Source organism: Molothrus aeneus, chromosome 3 (genome assembly GCF_037042795.1).
Source record: "Molothrus aeneus isolate 106 chromosome 3, BPBGC_Maene_1.0, whole genome shotgun sequence".
NCBI classification, from domain to species: domain Eukaryota; kingdom Metazoa; phylum Chordata; class Aves; order Passeriformes; family Icteridae; genus Molothrus; species Molothrus aeneus.
In genome coordinates, this window is record NC_089648.1 from 63,627,389 (window position 1) to 63,649,402 (window position 22,014).

A 22,014-nucleotide genomic window follows, 5' to 3' on the forward strand; every position below is an offset into this window, starting at 1 on the left:
TCTTTCTGGCATAAAGGGCCAGTTCTGTTGCTTCTGATTTTTCAAATGCATTGAACTACCAAAAATACTCTGTAACAAGTTCATCTGAAGAACTAGATGTGTCCTGTTTGTTTCTTTCCCTCAGTCTTTAGGCAATCATCTGCTTTTGCAGGCTAAGCAAAATAATCATACTAGTTGTTTTTGGGAGCTGGTTCAGTCCTGTTACTGCTTTAAAGTTTTGTTGTCCCTTGGGGGCCAAGTTGTCCTTAATTTTTGCAAGCATGACTAGATGATTTTACAGTCCAATAGATCCTAAGGATCATCATGGGAAAAGGATATGCTATGAATTTCACTCCCTTCCATTGTACTTTAGAAACTTTTTTTGTTGTTTTCTTCAAACTAACAGCTGCAGAATAAAGTCAGCAGCTTAGAATGCCATTTTTCTTAAAGGATGCTATTTTCCCCAACTTGCTCTTAAAAACACTATTCATAGTACACAGACAATTTCAATCTTTTTCCTTTTATCATGCAAAACTAGTGAATAACTGAAACCTTCTCATCAGCATTTGCTGCTTGCAGAGTATCTCTTACAAACATGCTTCAGTCTGTGCTCAGCCTTTTCTTTCCAGAGTTGCTTTTATTTCCATTTATATTCTAGAGGGAAGAATAGATAATCTTCCTGATTCCAGGCAAGATTTACAACTGCTGTAATGCTTTGGGGCATCATTGCCACACTGCTGCAGGAAACTACGGTGGTGGTTCTCAGCACGCCTGAGCAGAATTAGTTCAGTCTTAAATGCCATCAGCTTTTCTAATTTGCTTGAAGGGTCTGTCTTAAGTTAATATGGTTATTAACTGACCCAAGGTCAAAAGTAAAGATTTACTGGGATAATGAGGAGGACTTACTCAGCCATATTTTTTTCTTGATAGACTGTGACAGTTGGTAACAAAATTAATGAGTGAGTGAAGCTGGTGACTAAGATGCCCTTTTTCAAAATCATACTTTGAAGACTTTTTTTCTATCTAGTTCTGCTTGAAATTGCACTTAAGGTACTCTAATGTTTTAACTTACATGCTATTAAATATAGAAATAATTTAGTGAAGCCTGAAAGGCCTTCTCTCTAGAAATGGCTAAGTGTAGTGTTCAGTTAAAGAATAAAATAAAGCACTACAGCCTTGTAAAAAATTTTGTTTAAAATGGAGAGAGTTTACATGGTTGTCATGCCTTGTTTTTTTTTCTCTTGCTTCAAGTGGGGGCATGGAAAGCAATGTCCACATGCTAATACACATACTTGAAGTCTTTATTAATACTTCCAAACATTGTTTCCTTCAAATATGTTCTGCATTCAAAAATAGTTTAATCTTTACAGAGTACAGTTTATTGCTGTTTAATTACAGGAATGGTTTTGAGGTTTAGCTCAAAAAAAAGTAAAAAAGTTTTAACTGCAGAAAATTCAGAGAAGCAATTAAATTGCTCATAAATTTGTTGTGCTGGCAGCCCTGCTGCTCAGTCAGAGGACTTGTTTCTGAGTCTTTAAGAATTGGAAATTCTTATATTTTAGTCAATTTAGTTTTATGACTTGTCCAGTAAGAGAAATAGTCTTACAGTAAACAGAAAGGAATTGAATTAGTCTGCCTGATGATTTAACTTACAACATAAAAGGAGCTTCTTAAATCATAGTTCTCTCTTGAAGCTTCCTGTTTGGCTTACATGCAAAGAACTACAAGAGTTCACATCTCTTATATTTAATTTAAGGAAAATATACAAGCACTTTATTCAGGCTCATTTTGATCCTGTCTGTTATTCATCAGACAATTCAATGACTATTGTCTGTCAGAGAAATCTCAGTAATAAGAAAGAAAGCACTGAGTTAGGAAACCATCATCTTTTTGTCCTGCTGTATAGAGGAAGATTTTTATTGTTACATTACTTATATAAAAAGCCATCTAGATGGTGTGTCAGAGGTGTTGTGGGGAAAGGAACCTGCAGAGTATGCTAAATTTTAACCTGTTCCTCCCCTTGAAAAATAACTTAAGAATGCGTCAATGCAACTGTTGGTGTTACCAAACTCACCTGTCATGGGGTCAGGCTCAGCTGTTCACATGGTTGCAAATCCAATCTGTAAATTTGTACATTTAAATTTGTAAACTTGCTTACCCAAATGGCACGTCCTCAATCCCATTGTTTTTAATGAAATTGACCAAACCAAATTTATTTGTAATCTGAGTATCCACTGAAACAGCTAAAACAGTTGATTTATGTCCCATAAATCTATACAAGTGAGATAGAAATAGTCTGTAGCTGCTGCACAAAACTCAGTGAGAGAGTTTTGTGTTTCAGTGGCTTATTCATAAGTGATCCATGCTGTAGATCTAACAGAGGGACTGTTGGCAGTGTCTTTGTACTTGAGATCATTCTACATTTTTCCAATACCTGTGATGACAAAATCTGGAAATTCCTGTATTGACTTCAATATTAGTATAAGGATTACAAGAAGCACTTTACTGTTTAAACACGAGACAGCCATAATATACCACACTAATTTCCATTGAATACTCAGTATATTTTACATATGTTTAAAGAATATAAGGGACACTTTAAAATAGTAGTGTTTAATTTAATTGATTTTCCTTGTATCCATGAGCATATCAAATTAATGGGCAGTGGAATGTGGAATTGACTATGCACGAAGAGGAGCGTAGGGTCTCTGGCAAAGGACATTAGAATAATGCAAATTAACTCCTTAGGCTTTTTGTGTTTAATGAAGACCATGTAAAGCCTGGAACTCCATAAATCTGTGCCTAAAATCATGGCTTGTTTCTAAAACTTCAGTATTCAAACTTGTCAGTTTGGATTCTCATCATACTTTGTTCCTTGTGCTAATCCTTTCATAGCCTGCATTAGATGTAGTTCACTAGCTATTAGTTGTCCTTATTGTTGCTATTATTACAAGTTTGTTGCTTACTTCATTTGAAATAAAACAATTAACAAGACCCCTGATAAATACCTTGTTGCAGTGTTTACTGAAGATACAGCTTGTCACTTAGGCCTTTACTATGATTCTGCCCTGTCCATGTCCTAATGCCAAAATATAATATTTATATTAAACATCAAGCAGAAACTGAAACCCAAGAGGTTCCCTTTGAACATCAGGAAACATATTTTTACTGTAAGGATGACTGGGCACTGCAGTGATTTGCAGTGATTGCCCAGTGAGATTGGGGAGTCCTTGTCCTTGGAGATATTCCAAAGCTGTCTGTACACATGGATGTTCCTGGGCAGCAGGCTCTGGGTGGCCCTGCTTGAGCAGCGCAGCTGGACCAGATGACCTTCAGAACTCCTTCCACACGGGTCTCCTCCAACCTCAACCATCCTCCTGTGAAATTTCATTCACAGCTTCATAAAAACACAGCCCTTGGCCATCTGGAGCACCTTGCATGAAAACAGCAGGAAAACTTTTCTTCCTTACTACTCCTGCACTTACTGCACTGCTGCTGCAGACCCAGCACACTTGCTGTAGAGCAATGGGAGTAACTCCAGAAAGAACAAACCCTGAGCTGGCTGGAGAACTCCTACTCTGTGCTACCTTGTCTGAGGACACCATCAGTGTACATTTTAACCATTTGAGGACCAGCCTCTGAATGATACAAGTAACTGACTTGAAATACTTGTGATGATGTCAGATCAAGACTATGTAGTGATTGAGGAAGACCATCTTTTTGAGGGCAAACAGAGCAAAAAGATGGAGTAGTTACTTGTTCCATTTGTTCAGTGGGCTGCTCAGGTTTGCTAGTGGTCAGTTCAAGGGAGATGGCAGAATATGGGAAACCCTGAGTTTTGGTCCCTTTTATCCAAGGGTCTTTTTGATTCAAACCGATGAGAGTAATTTCATTAAGCTTGTTCTGGTGTTGGAGTAAAATATTAAAGTGAATGAATGAAGTAAGGAAAAAAATGAATGGTTGAGGGAATAAAGCAGACACCCTTGGTATCCTGTTCACATTGTTATACTTGTGTAATTGATAACCATCACTTAAAACTCTAGCCATTAGAGCCTGGAAGAAACTTAGAATTGTCACATAACATTGGCTGAAACAAACAGCTCCCCATTTGCTGCAGAGTTACCATTAAAAATAAAATAGAATTCCCTTTATGTACAGAGTGATTTTGGCCCTTTTTGTGCCTGCCACCATGGTCTAGGATTGTCATTTAGAGTGAAGGTATCACTCTAAATCACTTAATGGTATTGGAATTAAAATATACAGTCAAATTTACAAGTCTAGGAATGAATCTTCTGAAAGCCCTTTATGCTGTATTGAGAATGTAGTTATTGATTCCCCATGCAGTTTATTAAGCTCCTCCACCCCACCCCCTGCTTTCACACAGATGGTGTTGCAAATCACCCCTCAATGGTCACCTGCTTGAAAGGAAAGTTTCATATGCAAAGTGCTGTTCTTTGTTTAGTCATGATAGCTTGCAAGATATAAACTGAGGCAGCTATTTAAATTTGTTGTTATAGCATTTGAGCTGGGTACACAAGATTAAATAAAAAGAAAATTAGGAAGCAGATGCTTGTGGCTTAACAGAAGAATTGAGCTAAAAGATACTCTTTGTTACTGCTGGATATGAGTAATTTTACTAAGGCAGCTGTTTCCTTAATCAGGAAAAACACCAACCTCTTAAGATGACATCCAGATGTTTTCTGTATCACTTCACAATATAATGAGTTTCCATTTTATATGCCATATTTTTAATTTCAGTTGCATTCACTTATATCCAGTATACTTTCAAATGCATGTATCATCTTCCTGAACTGTAGAAGACCTCACTACTAAATGCATGACATATTCTGTACTCTTGGCATCCTTGCCTGGTGTTAGTCTGTGAGTTGCTTCTAGGGCTGATAGTGCCTTTCACCAGCATCCAAACATGTGAATATTGGACTTCCACAGGTTGGAGGAGGCTTATTTTGTTGTGGACAGAGGGGCCTTGGGAAAGAGTTTTTTAATGCTAGTGTTTCTTCATACTTTAGTTGTACAGTTGTATGGGGTGTCTTAAGTGGTGCCTGTTGGTGAAAGCAGGATATAACATAGTATTAACTCATATGGCTTAAGATCCTGTTCCTCTAATGTGGATATGGTGTAAAAACAGAGATTTAAAACTTCCACTAGCTCTTAGATGTGGGCTCAGTTTTCCATCATGGCTGCTGACACTTTTAATGCCTGCTAGCTTGCCATCTGTCCTTGCTTGAAACAAATGCTTTGTTTGACTGGAGATCTGCAGTTCCAGGCTTTCTATTGCTGATAGGACACAAAGCTGGCACCCCAAATCTTTGACACTGATTCGCTGACACTGAGCTGTTTCAGAATTTATGTATTTGGGGTGGTGTGGTATTTCAGAGTCTGAAGATTTGAGCACAGTTTTTGGAGATGTGGGCCTTGTTTACCTGTAGCTGGGGCCTCGGGAGCCGCTTGCCAACGCTCGGTTAATCCGTACGCGTGCGGTAAATCCAACTCATTACTCTTTGTGCATGCTGCTTATCACACCTCTTGAAAAATTAAAGCTGCCCTGAGTCTGGGGTGAGGAATTCTCAAAGGCTTTTGTGAGTAACAAATTCCTTTTGTTATTACAGGCAATCATTGCAGTTTGTTTACTGCATTCATCACCGCCTTTTCTTGAATTATTGCAGCAGGGATATTATTAAATGGTTGGTTCATAAGCTCTCCAGTGCTAATGGGTTGTAGCTAAGCTTCTAATTGTTCAAGTATACAAAGCTTTAAAAAAAATTAGCTTTTTGACGTTAGTAGATAAATGAACAGTTGCTTTTTCTCCTGTAGCCTAAAAGTTCTTCCTCCTAAGTACTTCTTGGAGTTTGTCTGTGTAAGCAATCCTAAATACACATGAATAGCACAAAAAAAATTTATCAAATATAACAGGAACAAAGTATTCCTTTATGATTTTTTGAATTCTGCAGTTAAGATAGCAATTCCTGTCTTCATTTTTAAGTTTTAATGTACAAGTGAGGTATGGAAAACTTACTGTACATTACATTATTTCTTTGGTTTGTGCCTTGCACTCTTTTTTGACAGTTTGTACCATTTAATTCTGGCCTTCCTAAAATAAGATTTCCAATCACAGTATATCTACATAGAAATTCTTAGTTAAAAAATAACTCAAGTAATTACGTATGTTAGCTACTGCTGATAACTTGAGGGGGCTTGTGCTTTTTGCTGTGTGCATTTGAATGAAATCTGGAAATCTCTCACTAATCCAGTTACTTCCATTCGATTAAGTTCTCTACAATCTTTTCCACAGAGGGGATACTCTTCATGGTACTATGTGACTTCTTTGGTACATCAGTCAGCTAGAAAAGAAAATTAATTTTCTTGGCACCAGTGAAACCATAACAAAAAAAGACTGATTGAATAAAAGAAGGGTTTTTTGTTTTTTTTTTTTTTTTACTCTAATCTAATTTTTGCAAATAGGCAGGTTTTTTTATGTGAACTTTCTTCTACGAGCTGGTGATCAGCATACTGGATTATTCTGGAAAGGGTAGTACAAATCTAAAAGCTTACTCATGTTTGCTTGTGTAGTTGTGAAAAAGACACCTGTTATTCCAGCAGTTTGCAGGTGAGTGGTTACTCACAGATACCACAAGCTGCCTGAATCTCTGCAGTAAGTCATTTGCATATTTCTACAATCACTATTTTCAAAAGCTTTGAGAAGAGCTGTACAGATGGGCACAGGTGCTTTGGGTTTGGTATTACGCTTGCAAACTGGAAAGCCTTCCAAAACTCAGGGTGGTGAAGGGTGTGTTGCTGACTGGTGTAAGTGTGTGCAATTGTGTTGATCAGCTCTGGCTGTAGGTGTAGCCTCAGGTGGAATCACTTGTTTTGAATGCACTGTCCCCCTCTTCTGAATCCTGGTAGGAAAACTTGAGGCTGGGTGCAGTCCTGGGCTGGAGGTGTTTTGTCATCTTATTGCAAATCTTCCATACCCTCTCAGTGATTTCTCATAGGGCAGCTTGCAGCTCTGACTCCTCCTTCTTCACAGCACAGCTAACAAACTCCAGCTCTCTTCTCAACCAGTTAACTTACTCTTTTATAGCACTCATCCTTATTGGACACAGCTGTGGCCTGTTAAGGGCAGGCCTGTTCCTAATCTTTGGTGATCAGTACAGCTGCAACCTTTAGGGGTGAGATTGCCTTCTGCACTACCTTTATTTTCTTACATTCTGTCCCCCCAACAGAGGTGGGCTTGTGTTGGTGTTGCATTTCACATGCTCAAGTCCAGCAGGACCAGGGCTGGCCCAGAGCTAGGAAATTGGTCTTGAAAGCAGTCTGTTTCCTGGGGAAAATGCTCCAAACACACTCTTGACACTTGTGGATCTAGATATCCAAAATACTTCTACAGCTGTGAAAGTCTTCTTTGAAGGCCATTTGGCTTCTTCTGTTGGCACCGATGATCACACTGATGTGATTCATTATAATGCTTGATTCCAGAAATGTTATTAATTTGTCTCCTCACTTTTTGGCACAGAATGTTCATAAATTACTTCAGCTCAGCTGGAAGTGAGGACTGAATAAAATACAATTCACTGGCACCTGCTAGTGTCAAGCTGACAGTAATTGTAAAAGCTCTAGTTGCTGATGAATTAACATCAGCATCTGGGTAACTTATCCAGCTGTCATAAACACTGAAAATGTGTTATAGGAAATATGTTTCAAATAATTTGACTTTTAGGTGTGGTATCACTTGGTATTGCGGTTAGTGGCAGAATTCAGCTTACACTACTTCAAGTATTCTGTTACGTCAGGAGCACCACAATTTTTGTAGCATTTCTTGCCTTTCATTGTAAAAATAAAACGAATGTAAATACAGCAAAAATTCTGGATTATCTTTCAGTAAAGAAGGTATTGGAACAAGTTGTTCTAAGAGGGTTCTTTTTTGTTAGCACATCACTTTGAACCCAAATCAACATTTGTTATGCTGAGAGGATTTCTATTCAGTGTTCTGAAGAGCAGGAAAGCGGCCTGTCCCTGTTCATTTTTCTGCTCTCGTTTTCTGCTTTTGCATTGAAATATTCATTCCTTACCCTACTGGGAAAGGCAGTCAGGTACAGGAAAGAAAGCAATAAATCTTACTTAGTGACTTGTCAGTTTTTATCTGTAAATATAAAAATAAAAATGAGAAATGCTTAATTTGATTGAATTAGAAATGTAGACAGAATGTCTTTGTCAATTGAAAAAAAGATTAAAATACAGTATTCCTTCCTTTGATGTTAAATTTTAACAACTGGTTCCCTTTATATGACAGACTTCTTAAGGCAGAATTCTGGCTGTTCTTTAATTTATGATGCTGTACCATGTTATGCCTTTTTTAAAATTAGATGTGCCACATACGCAATTCTAAGATATTTGTTTCCTGTGCTTTCTTTTCTTCCTGATTAGCAATAGCAATTAAAACTACAATGAGGTAATCTGACATTTTCAAAGGGATTTGTCATTCCAGCCAGAGGAAACATTTTTGTTTATCCAGAGGAGATAACATTCTTGCAGTCTAATGAAAGCCAGTGCTCACAAGATGACAGGTCTGGTCTTTGCCCTGTGGTTGCATCTTTGCAGGCAGAGCCTTGTTCCTCTGTGGGAACACTCTTTTCCCTAATAAGATTTGTTAATGGACGGAAGAGTCTGCAAGATCTGATTGATTGTGGCATTGGGTGTTCTAACATTAGCATCGCAGTTCTGGATGTATGATCTCTTAGCTAGTTAGTTTGTTCTCTCTTATGAAGACCAAAAACACTTATATGCATTTAAGAAATATTTAAAGCTATCTAATGAGTGAGAAAATAATGTCTTGTTCCCTGGCTTGGCGTGTGTGCTGCCTATGGAATGAATAGACCTTAATAGGAAAGATGAGTGTGTGCAGCAGTGAGGTGGATTTCTTGTTTACCTACCAGTGCTTACCCAAATGTTCTTCAAAGAATTGCTGGCTTGGAGTAATGGTGGTGGTCCAATGTGACTTTTGTGTTTGTAATTATTCACAACCTACTAACATAAACAGAGATTCAAATAGAAAGTATAGTAACTCTGTCTTCTGCCTAAACTATTGTATGATTATAGTAAGTATCTAATTTGCTTTAGTGCTGATTTTAAGTAGGACTGAAGAGTGTGAAGGAATCTCTACTTGTTTAGTGGAGGAGTCCATCTTACACAGGACCTTCACACAGTATGAATCAGCATTATACTTTTAAAAAATGTTAGTAACACCTTAGAGTTCAAAAAGAGAATTATCTCACATCCAAAGTCTGACTACTGGCAAAAATTAAAGAGAAATGATTGAGAAAGCATTTTGTATCCTGCCCAACCTTATACTTTTAAATACTGATCATGTATTTGTGACTGGTTTCAATTATCATTTTCTTTCCTGAATCACAGTGCTTCACTTAGAATAATTTTTTTGGTGTAGTATGGTGTTTAGCTGAGTCAAATACCAGTGCAATTTTTAGGGGCTTCATTGCTCTTTAAATGTAATCATAGTACTTTGCTTTGAATCCTCGATTTAAAGGAAGGGATTGATGGCAGTGTGGCTTATTCTGTGCACCACCTGGTAAAGGGAATGCCAATATGCTAAGGAAGCAACTCCACAGTCCTCCTTTAAAAAGTATGCTGTCTAGATATGATAAAGCATTGGAGAAAGTGATAGAGGCCTCAGGAGTGCTTTGTAGACTTCTGTATTTGTAGATAAATATTTAAACTAAGCATGGAGTGGTGGGTTCAGGTATGGGACTGTGACAGCTTCTCCCAGGTCTGACCTAGTTGGAGTACTTCATGTAAGTAACCTTTCATTACTGCTGGATGAGCATTCATGAGGAAAAGCCAGGAAAATTCCTTGAGGCTCTAAAGACAACCACTGGGTTGGGAAATTTTGTCCTGGATGTTTTCCTTTATTATATATAGTGTCTCTGATTTTTGTGCTTCTGTCATTTCTGCCTTTGTTTTGTGCTTCTTGTAATGGCTGTCATCGTTTGTGCTTACCAAACAGTCACTTTACTGGTGGTAGTGGGGAAGGATCAGGGCTTGGCAAAAGTTGAAATTCAATTCAGAAGCAGAGATAATAAGTAGAAGCTCCTATTGTTTATTTACTTGTATTACCAAGAAAAAAAAATCTTACCCAGCACAATATTTATTTCTTTTCCAGTACTGTAGGTTTCTGCAGAAGAAAAATACAGTGAACATTGTGGATGATGTGCAATAATTGCAGCACCTGCTTTTCCTATTATTTTTATTATTAACTTTTAAAGTTGCAAATTGAGAAATAAAGGGGTTCCTTTATTTATCTTCACCCTTTTATCCTAGCTGAAAGAAAATAATTTTACTGCAGGAGGCTACAATTTATTGTGGTCAGTCATTCAGTGTTGTTATAGTCTTGTCATTACTGTCTATGCCATTCTTCTTCATAGATAGTGATTTACCTGTCAGTTGTTCAGCCATGTTAAATAAGACCTAGAGATAAAAGTAGACAATGTCCATAGTTGATTTTTATTTTTAACTTTGGAAGGAGAAGGAAAATCACCAGCATGCTTTAGTAAAAACCTGTTGGAATTCTCATGTAAACAAGAAGTGCATCTTCACGTCAGCACTTGTTTCAAAATTGTGCAATGGTTTAAAAAATATTTTAAACTTCTATTTTCCTAATTGCCTACTATGAAAATTGTTTAGTGCATTGGAAGAAGTGCATTTTGGACAAGAAAGAAGTTAGAATGCCTGGCTTCACTGTGTATTCTAATGTTGGTGTTCAGGACACTAGCTTTGACAGGACTGAATTACGTTTTCCTTCCATATCCATACGTGGAACAATACTTAATGCTTTGTATCTCATATGTTTATTTTTTGATAGCCATTGTTTGTGACATTTCCATAAAGTAGGCAATTTTTATTTTGAGAGAATTTATGTTGTTTATGTATAAAATAAATACAGTAGAATTTTAAAAAGATGTTAGAGTTGGTAGAAATACTTCAAAGTGAAGCATTATTGCTCTACATCAAATTAAGATGCTAAAATATCACATTTTTGTCCAGAAGCAATTATTGTAAAAGATCTCATTCTGAGCTCACATGTAATATTTTTGATGAAGGATTGATACAGCCTGCAAGGTACAGCAGGTACTGAGCCTTGCTGCCTCTCCAGTGGTTAAGTATGTGTTTTTTGAAGGGGAGATCTCCTCTTGTCCTTACATAAACAGCTAAAAAGAATACATGTGGCACCTTTGACAGCATTCCATATGATATCTATCTAGCCCCTTTATGCATGGCTAAAGGTAGGGGGTTCATGCTGTGCAGCAGACGCTTCTACAGAATATCAGGGTCCTGGTGTGCCCATGGCTTAGGAGAATGACTGCAGCCACTCTCCTGTCAGTACTTCAATCTTTCAGGGCAGAGAGGCTGGTGAGTTGATCGTGCCATATCCTGTGAAAGGCTGAGGGAGGCCTCTCTTGTGCTATAAGAGCAAAGGATAGGTTTGGTTTCAGCAGACCAAGGTGAAAAATGTGGCTGTGAAATGAGGGAAAGCTTGTGCACTCCAGGTGGGTGACTGTCCCTGGCTCCTCCCGAGGAAATCTGCTAAGAGGTGATTATGTTCTGCACCAACTGGTTCTGAGTGTTCACCAAGGCTTTAAGCCTTGGGAAGACTGAATTATGTGCTGGCTAAAGATCACAAATCCATAACTAATTCTCATCAGAATCCACATAATTGGTAAACTGGGAAGTCAGAAATATCATGGATTGTGAAGGGATTTCCGAGCAAATTGTTTTCCCTGCTGCTTTGCTTCAGGTTTCTCCCAGCACTCTGATGCAATCCACTCAGGAAAGTTTTCTGACTCCAGACATAATTTGGCTTGAAATTAGTTAATCTCCCTCAAAATATCTTTTACTGTAATTCTAAATCTTGGACTGTTGCCAGAGAAATCTTGAGATCTGTATCATATGGAGAGAGCGTGGGATGGGATAGTCTGGAGCTTCTTTATAGCAACATGATTGTTCCAGAGTTTTATATTCACTCCTGATCACATATATTTTTCAATAATAAAATCCTTTTTTCAATGTGGCTTTTAGAAGGTGGTGTTTTACAAGTTATATTTTATTTTTGTGGAAAGAAATTTCTTCATTACCTTGTTTTGCCCAGCAAATGGCTTTATATTCACATCAACATATATGCATGGCTGCATCACAAGATGCATCAGATGTACAAACTGATTCCTAATACATAAATAAATATAAATCCATCATAAATATGTCTGAGGAGAAAAAACGAGTTGAAAGGAACCATTATTAGAAAGAGAGAACAATGAAGGTGACTTTGCTATTTTGACTACTACACCTGGGATAATCCCTTTCAGTGTTGCACAAGATCCCAGTGTAATTCTGAGCAGATAGGCCTTGAACATCCACATATTGAAATCACTAAATAGGTTTCTATATTTAAGTTGGAACAATATTGTTTCTAATTAAAAACTCTCTTAGTAGAGCGCTCAGTGCACAAACAGTAAGGTTAATGTAACCTGAGCTGAGCTGGCAGTTGAAGGAAAGCAAAATCCTCTTTGTTCCAGCTTTTTAACCTTTTACCTGGACACAAAAGTTCCTCTTGTTAAATTGTCTGTCATTCTTGTGGGCATATGGTAAGCATTTGGGGTTTTTCTGCTTCATGTTTTTGAAATGGAAGCTGAAACTCTTTGGACGCTACATATCAGTTAAGTCTCATTGGCCACAGGAGTATGTTCCAATTTTTTGATTAATTGTGGCACTGACATTCTGGTATCAGCCAGCTGAGTCCATAAAGACTGGAGCACTGCAAAATGTGTGAGGTTTATTTTTTTGGTGATGTGGGGGGGCGTGTTTTTGCTATAGACTGCAAGGTTGGCAGCACAGAAGCCACATGGAGATGCAGCCCAGGCTCCCACAGAGTGCTGAGCACTGTGAATAAACCTGACAGAGAGCAAAGGTGCCCTTGCAGCAGCTGCATCCCCATGCTCCAGGAGGACATGGCACTTGGGGCAGGGAGCTGCTGGCCAGCCAGCCAGGGTGCAGCAGCATCCTTGGCTCACAGCCCCTTCCCTGAGCACAGGGTGCCTGGCAGGGGCAGCCAGGAGTGCATGACCTGCTCTGCAGTGTCAGGTCTGGCTGTGCTGGTGCCTCTGGCTCGATGCTGGTGGTGCCAGGAGCAGGTCATCTGGGCATTGTCACTGTGTGTTCCTGCTGTGTGAGTTCTCTCCTCACCAGGTGCAATGGAAACAGACTGTGCTGCTTCGTTCCTTTGACGTCACGCTAAAGGAGCAGGGATGCTTCGTTGTGCTGAGATGGATTGTGCCATATGCTCAATAATGATATTAGCTAAATTAATTGAGTTGGAACAACAATGCATTTTCCAACACTTGGTTTCTTCTTAACTTTCAGGTTTTCCGAAAAAAGGCAGTGGAGCTTGGAGAGAAATTGCTACCTGCTTTCAACACTCCCACTGGGATACCTTGGGCATTACTTAATATCAAGAGGTAAAACTTCTGCTTTTTACTAGAAACACATAAAAAATTATATTGAATCCATCTTTGCCACAAACTATTACAATTGCTGCAGAGTTTTTCTCCTTCTGGTTATATAGTTTAAAGTGGGAAATTTAAGTGGATATATGTTGCACACAGAAGGATACATACAGAAATATATTTATTCATTTAAGAACAGTGAGGTTTTGTCAGTTAGTATGTTGTTGCTCATCCTGAAGTCCTTTTAGTGTTGTTTTAGGTAGTCTAAGAGCATTAGGACATGTGCTACTTTAAAAGTTTTCTAGCCACTTTGTGGTCTTTTTTTAACCTGTTCTCAAATGTGGTATAAATATGACCTTCATATCAAGAAACAAGACGAATACCAGCTACAAGAGACTCTTTGTTTTCTACCCTCTCCCAAGGAGTGGTTTTGCTTTGGGCAGTCATGGTTTGAAGGCAGCTCTGTGTTTGCTGCTCTGCAGGACATGCTTGCTTTCCTGAAGTCACTCTTGCCTCCAGTCTCTGGCTCCAGACATGTCAGCAATTCCTTGGTCCAACTCAGGACTGCTACCTGTGATACTGTGCTGGTAAAGAAAATAGCTTCTTTGCACTGCTTGCTGAAGAATATTGACAATTACACCTGTGGGGTGTATCTGTGTATTCATAAGGATACATCAACTTTCTTCATTCTGATGATAAACCCCAGCATCACTCATCACAGGAAAGTGAATAAAAAAGAATTTCACATGTGCGTGTGATGGTGATGTGTTTTGTTGAGTGGCTGCCTCCTTGACAGTCAGCATCTTCTGCTGTCCCTTGCTCACTCTGTATTTATGAGTGCAACTTTTCCCCACAGTGGGACGGACATTGACATATTGCTTGATTGGCTGTGTTTGCTTCTAGCTTCCCAGTAAACTGCTCAGGGCCAGACCTACAGAAACCCCTGGCATGTCAGTTCAGACAGGCTTATCTTCCACCTTCCTTTCAAACAGCAGTGAGGTAGAAAGCCAAAAAAAGCACATGTGTGTGGGAGCAGGAGGGAGTTAGTGACTCCTGGACTTTCTCATCATTGAAGGGGCTGGTTAACTGCTGCCTGGTGATGATCCCTGGACTTTGGCTGGTTACTTGCATGCTAATAATTTTTTCACAACAGGCTTTAATAAGTTCTGCACAAGTTCAGTAGTACAGCAGCTTGGGTCATGTTGGTTATTTGTTTTTAAGCTGTTAGAAAAAATTCTGACTACAAAAGCCTTGTATATGTTTGTAATTGCAACAAACCTTACTCTACATAGTATATTTAAGCATGCATAAAGTATTCAGGCTAAAAATACATCTTTTATATAGCCCTTGTCTAAATCCCTCCTTAACTGTTAATATATCAATGGTTTTTTTGCATATAGTCCAAATTATGTGGTAGTTCTTTATGGTTTGTTCCTACCTTCTCACAACAACTGCTGTGAGGCACTACAGATGTCAGCTGCCAGCAGTGCAAGGTGGTAATGCAAAAGGGATTTGTTTCTTACCTGGCACAAAAGTGAAAGAGGACTTGTGCTGAAATAATTTCCTTTGCTGTGGCAGAAAAATTGACATGGAATGCTGGGTTCTTGCTTATTCATTCTGAATCCTTACACATCTGCCTAGCTTTGACCTTCAGTAGATGACTCTTCCATAATACTGTGAGTAAACAAATATGCTGTCATCCAGGCTTAGGAAATGCTAAGCCACTGAAGCCTGCATACATTGCGGATCTAATGTGCCTCATTTCTGATTAGTATTTGGTTTGATTTTATTTTGATTTATGCTTCAAATTGGAAAATACTCACAATAGATTATGGATGTCAGTGGTTATTTTTAAATTATTATTTTTGGATTAAGAGATGAGCTGGATATTTGTTTAACTTTGCAAATGTTCTTCAGAAAATAGTTGGTTTTCTCTGCTTATCCTGTATCATCATAGCCAGATTTGCTCACTTCTTGCATGCCTCTGTGTGTAAACATATATATGTGCTTTTGTCTCCTTGCATACCAAAGACATCCAAATGAAGTATTATTCTCTTTATCTTTTCCATTGTTTCAGTTCATCCTGCCTCTTTCCTCACCATGTAATCATGGGACACTTACTGTCTTGTTTTTGGAACTCTTATTATCAAATATGATAAAAAGTTCATTGTACTATTCTTCAGCTAAAAATACTTGCCAATTAATGAGTATGTTTGCTTGAAAAACTTCCTTTGGCCTCTAAGTACAATTTAAATAATTAGATCAGTGAGTGGTTTGTAGGGAGATTTCCTTCTCTTTCTTTCTAAAATTTCAACTGCACTTCCACATTTCTGATGTTCCTTGGTATTTTCAGTTCATCTTCAGCATCTGTTTTTCACTTTTGCTTGTGCTGCAAAATTTGAAGTTCCTTCTATGGCTCACTTGCTTATTTAAGTAAACTGTGTGGTATAGCAGTTGTGGACTCTTCTGGCTTAAAACAGGGGTAGAAATGGCTGTAGAGAGAGGAGTGTGTAAAGCAGTGGTGGGTTGACAGATAGGTTTGAGTCTTATTTTTGGGGATAAGAAGCACAAACTGGCAGAGCCACTTTTATTTCTTTATTTGTTTACTTATTTGTTTTCCTCCCTCATACATCTTTGTTTAGATATTTCCTCTTCAGTACTTTTAAAATGACAACTATAACAGTTTCTGCAAGTACCACTAGATCCTTTCTTTCTTCTTCCTAGTAAGCTGTGACAATCTGGCTTCTCCGTGCTAAAATTGTCATTTCTCTTTCTCTCTATAAACTTTGCGTAGTTTATGGCTGATCAATCAGATTGCTTTTGTATTTCTGTAATTTACCTCTCAGATTTATAGAAATTTTAAAAATCTGAAATTATAACTCAGTGAGTTAAGTAATTTTAGCAAATATCCAGACTTGCATCAAGTTTGCAAGATCAAGTAATCTTTTTAACACATCTATTTATTATTACCCCTGTAATTATTAAAGGGAGTGCTGTATGGGGCTTGTGTTTATGGGATGATGCCCAGCTGTCAAATACAAAAAAGAAGCCAGATTGTTGTTATTCTATTGAATCAATCAGAAGTAAACATCTGAGTATAAAAGTCTGTGCTTTTTTTTTTTCTTTCAGATGTAAATTTTGTCTTTATGCCACTTTTTCCCCCTTTGAAAGCAGACCTGTATCTGGTTTTTAGTCACTATTTCCAATAAGACCACATTACTCTTCGCCAGTAAGGAACCCAGAAGAATTTCTATATGAAAGAATATATTTTCCATTAAATATTTGCTCTCTATGCATTGACCAGTTGCATAGTTTCAAGGTTGTGCCTTGTGTGCTGTGATGTAGCAATACTGTTAGGCATTTAAGTGCCTGCCTTTTTATGAAGAATCAATGTAGCATATAACCTTTAAGTGCATCTGAAACTTTGAAAAATAGTTATGTCTTGCCTTAATGAAAAAGTTTCAACTAGAGTAAATAATATTTTTATTTCTGGAAACATAACAAACTGGAAATGGAGGTTTTTTTGATGTCCAGCCTGTTCATAAGTGTTGTTGTTGTGGCTAAGGGGGATACTGTGCCTGTTTCTCTGGCTCACTGACAAATCTAAATTATATAATAATTTCTGGCTTAAAAGGGTCATGGGAAGTGTTGTATAGAAGGAAAAGCTCTGAGATGTTATTGGAGTGGGTCAGAGTGGGAAAGCCTAGCAGAAGTTACAAAAGAGGAGTTTGAAATACATGTGATTAATTTGTATTGAAATCAAACCACAGGGAGTGGTAAGATTTACTTGACATAATTGTAGAATGTTTACTGTGTCTGGTGTCAGTTCAGGAGTCTTTACCTTTTACAGTTTAATATTGATTGTACATAAATAGTGGATCTGAGTTGTATTCAATATAACATACTTTATGAAGTGAAATAGCAGGGGTCTTGCTAAATTGTTTGCACAAAGTAGTTATTCATAGGTGACTGAGGACGGAAGTGACAGAGCTGCAATATTTATGTCACTGGGATGTTGTCAGCATGATTTTAAAGCAAGATCCTCTTTTGACTTTCAAAATTACTGTTTTTTTTAATTGCTACATTTTGTACAGCACAGTTAAGTTATGCCAGAGATCTTTCCAAGCCTCAAAGTGTTTAGTTTAAACAATAGTTTCTTGGCACTTCTGAGCCCTTGCAGCCACTGTGTATTCGGAACAAGGAGATACACCCATAGCACAGTTTCAAACATTGTTTTTTATCTCACATCACTTGGAAAAAAAAGAAAATAGCAAGAAAAAAATCACCCATAGCTTTTTTTGTTTAGAACAACTTTTTGCCACCAGCTAAGATTTCTGTTCTGTGGCAGTAGTGCTAAACAGGACGGTTCTGCCACCATCTCAGCTTGCCCAGCAGAACCTGGCTGCTTTGGAGAGGGGTTTTATGCTAAAATGCAACAGTGTTCGGAAGGATGACACACACAGGTGGTGTTGTCTTATGGGACACTCACTCTGGTATTTCAGACTGCTGGTGGCAGTGGTTTAGGTTGCAGGCATTTAAAGGAGCTTCCCTCTCAGCACTTTCCTCATAGGTGAAAATATGGCCAATGAACCAACCACCTTGGAGGTAGGAAATGTTGGCCTTTAAACAATGGGATTTGCTTGAAAATATTTCAAAGTTTCAAAGTACTTCCCAATTTCAAAACATATTTGGAGTCTCATGGTTTTCAAAAGATCTTGTGTGTGTGGTACTTCATTAGAAAAACTCCAGTATTCTTAAGGAAATAATTCAGCATAAAGCAGAATGGTTCTTTTTGAGTTCTGTGATATCTCCAAAACATCATAATGCATCTAAGAGTTCATATCTTTATAGTTAGTAAGGAGTTTTAATGCATTGAGAAAGTTTGAGAATATTACAAAAGGATCCAAATATGTAAGTTCAGTAAACCTTTTTGACAGCTTGATTCTCCCACTTACAGTCAGAAATGTCTGAAATATGATTGATTGTTGCATTATTTTGCAAAATTTTTTGTATGATACTATATTCTTTAACAGAATTAGCAGTTCATGCTTTTACTCACAAGAAGCACTTTTTTGCAGAGATTTAACCAGGATGGATAATTTAATTTTTCTGGTTTGCACTGCTAACTCCAGTGTATAAATTAAAAAATAAATAAATTTTAAAAAACACCTGCAGAATTTGCAGAGGTTTGAAGAGTTAAGTAAATAAGTTGTTCTTCAAATTTGACTGTATTTGGCAAAAATAAACCTATTTTAAAAGAGAGTTTAGATATGAAAAGCTTACCCTGTCTGCACAGTTTGTTATTGTAGGATCATGCAGAACTGTGTTTAGATGAAATCTTTAATTATATTCCTTCTGTCTAATTTTGGCATAATTTTAGAGGAAGAAATCAAAATTACCTAAGAAAAAAGCTAAAAGTAGCAGACATACTTTATAAAGGCTTTGTATGTGTGGTTTTGGCAAATGACTCCACTGATGTAATAAAGTGGTAATAATAACAAAAAAGGATTTGGATATTGAGTTAAACACTGAGATTTCCCCTGCAGCAAAGGAGACCAATGGAAAGCAGACTTTTGCCTTCAGGCATTTGGATTGCAGTGTGGCTTTGTATTAGCACTGGATGCAAAGGGAAAATTCTGGCTGAACTTTGCCTCTCTAAAAATGGTTTGTTTTGTGTTAAACATATGTTTTGGCATAGAGTGCTCTGCTGTCTGGATATACTGATCTCTTTCCATTGACTAAAGAAGACCTTGCACAATTAATTGGAAGCACTGACATCTTGAGATGAGGAAATTAATTACATCCTAATTTATAAGTAACTAGTGACAAGGATGATTTCAGCAAAGGGTATTTTTTCAGCACAGTCATTTCAGTTCATTGCATGATTCATAAACAAGTTTACATTTCTTGAGTCAGTATTGAATGCAAAACAACCTGGAAAAATATTTATGCATGTTAAATAACAGAAAATTAAAAATTTCTATGTTTTAGGACATGTTAGAACACCACAGGAAACAAATTCCTTGCCATGTGTTTGCCTCATCTGGAATTCCTTGCTGTGTTGTCACCTCAACTGAAATAATAGCTGGTTCCACGTTGCATGACTAGTGCTTTATTGTCATAGACATCTTTTTGTGAAAATCCTTTCTTAGGATTTTTTCCCTTCTGAGAAGCTGAGGCCTCAGGAACAAAATGTAAACAATGGTTATCTGCTGCTGTGGAATGCAACAGGTGTGTCTGTGATTGGGCCATTTTGAATGTTTACAATTAATGGCCAACCACAGCCCAGTCAGCTTGGACTCTCTAAGACACAAACCTTTATTATTCATTCCTTTCTATTCTTAGCTTAGCCAGCCTTCTGAGATGAAACCTTTCCTTCTATTCTTTTTACTATAGTTATAATGTAATATAAGTATCATAAAATAATAAATCAAGCCTTCTGAAATATGGAGTCAGATCTACGTCTCTTCCCTCACCCTGAGAACCCCTGTGAGCGCTGTCACACTTTATATTCAATATTCAGTATATTTGACCTGTGGCAATGTCTGATTTACCATTAAGCAATGTAAAAAATCTCATTCATAATAATATCACAAAAATTTCATGAGATAGTTCAAGCAATGTAGCTCTTTGTCGAGAAAGGAAAAGAACCAAGAAAAATATTATTTTGGTGATAGCCCATAATGATAGGCTTTATTATTCAACTAGCAGCTTCAATTCAATATTGTAATGCAGAATTTGTGTGGGAGGCTGCCCTCTGGCAATAACACAGGAAGAATTTGGGACCTATTATTATTACTGCAAAATATCCTTCTCAGTTGAAGTGCTTTCTTAATAGCCAAAAGAAAGATTCTAGTCCCAGATTCTAAGTTTAAACACTCTTTCCCCACAGTTTACTAGTGCAATGTAAAATGAGTATAGATACTTGCAAGTTCATAATTATCATATTACTTATCTGTGTAAAAGCCGATGTGAGTATTAGTTACGGTACTCCTCAGCACAAAATGTACAATTACAAACACTTTCTAGATCTCTGTGGTGCTATCAATAGGTAATGTTCTTTCACAAAACCAAACAAACCTGCTGCCAGACAGTCCCACAGAAACCAGCTGGTTACCAGAGGCTCCACTGCCTGGGCCTTGTGCCCCTCCTCAGCAGACACTACCCAGGGCATCCAAACCTTCCCTGACTATCGTGACGTTTTGTCTTGATGGCTTAAAAAAAACAGGGAACTGCTTTTTTGGTGTGTTATTTATAAAGAAGATATAAAGGTTTTCTGTGCCACAAAGGGGGAGGATAGGCAGGTTGAGCTGTTTTGTGTTTTGCCTAGAAGAAACCAGGACTAGGAAGTTCATGTGCCAATAGGTGGCATGCACCAAGCATGTACATCCAATTTCCTGCCAGTCTGGTTGTAACCACTCCTTCACTGAAATGTGGTGACATAGGGTGGGAAAGTTGCATCAGATCCTCAGTTTGCTTCCTGAGTTAAAACTATTCTTGCTCCTCTGCAAGTTTTTGAAATCACATTTCTTGAGAATAGGATTTTATAAATGAGCATATGGCTAAGGGTGTTGCTGGTGCTCCTGCTTTAGCTGGATAAGTGCTGTTATCACCTCGATATTGGCAGATAATCAGGAGTTGTTTCTATGCCATACCTTCCTGTTGCCTAGGAGTTGCAAGGGAACCCTTAGTGCTGAATTGCCAGACATGTTTGAGAGTTGGAATTGTTTGTGAAGATGTGCAGGATGAGGCCCAGCTCCAGGTGGGATACATTTGTATGTTGCAGGAACAAGCTCCTGCTGGAGTGGGACACTGCAAAGGGCACTGTGAAGCAGCTTGAGGAGCATTTGTCCTGCCCTGAAATCAAGCACCCAGGGCCTGGCTTTTCCATGGCTGATACTGACTGTGCTGGGAATGCTGGCCCCTGAGTGAAGGCACATTAATCTTTGCACTTGGTTAAAGATCATTTCCCTTTTAATTGCTTGGATCATGTATGGCCTAATTTTTATCTGTGTATAGTAAATGATAATCTTACAGCAGACAAAGTGTGACTGTCAAAAGAGGCCTCCTTCAGAGGGAAGGGAATCAGTTTTTAGAGACTTCAGTTTTCATTAAATGCATAAAATGAGCAGAAGTGCTTCTCAGTCACTTTCACCACAATTCAATTTACCTCAGAAAAAACACATTATCTAAAAACAATAGTTGTGTTGTTCCACCTAAGAATTTTCCAACAGACAAATTATAAAGCCACTTATGAGTTGTTTACTTTGTGTATTTGTTACAATCCATGTACATTTGCAGTATTTTTCCTGCAAAATCCATGACTCATTACTCATTAGGGAAATTCTGAAATGACCATGAGAAGCAGAGGGGGGCATTTGCAAAGTGCTTTGCTTGTGTATTTTAGCTGGAATTTGATACTTCCACCTGGTTAAATTCTCAGCTATGGGAAGTTGTTTGGTTATTTTTCCTGCAGTGGTTTAAGCATCCACATGATGTGGTA

General features: G+C 37.9%; 1 protein-coding gene across 1 annotated transcript in view; it reads left to right on the forward strand.

Annotated features, from left to right (window-relative positions):
- MAN1A1 (mannosidase alpha class 1A member 1) overlaps nt 1–22,014 on the forward strand; it is a 140,095-nt gene that overhangs the window by 66,148 nt on the left and 51,933 nt on the right. The window contains exon 5 of the mRNA XM_066547076.1: nt 13,429–13,523. Within this exon, the coding sequence (XP_066403173.1) occupies nt 13,429–13,523 (95 nt within the window). The remainder of the gene's footprint in view (nt 1–13,428; nt 13,524–22,014) is intronic.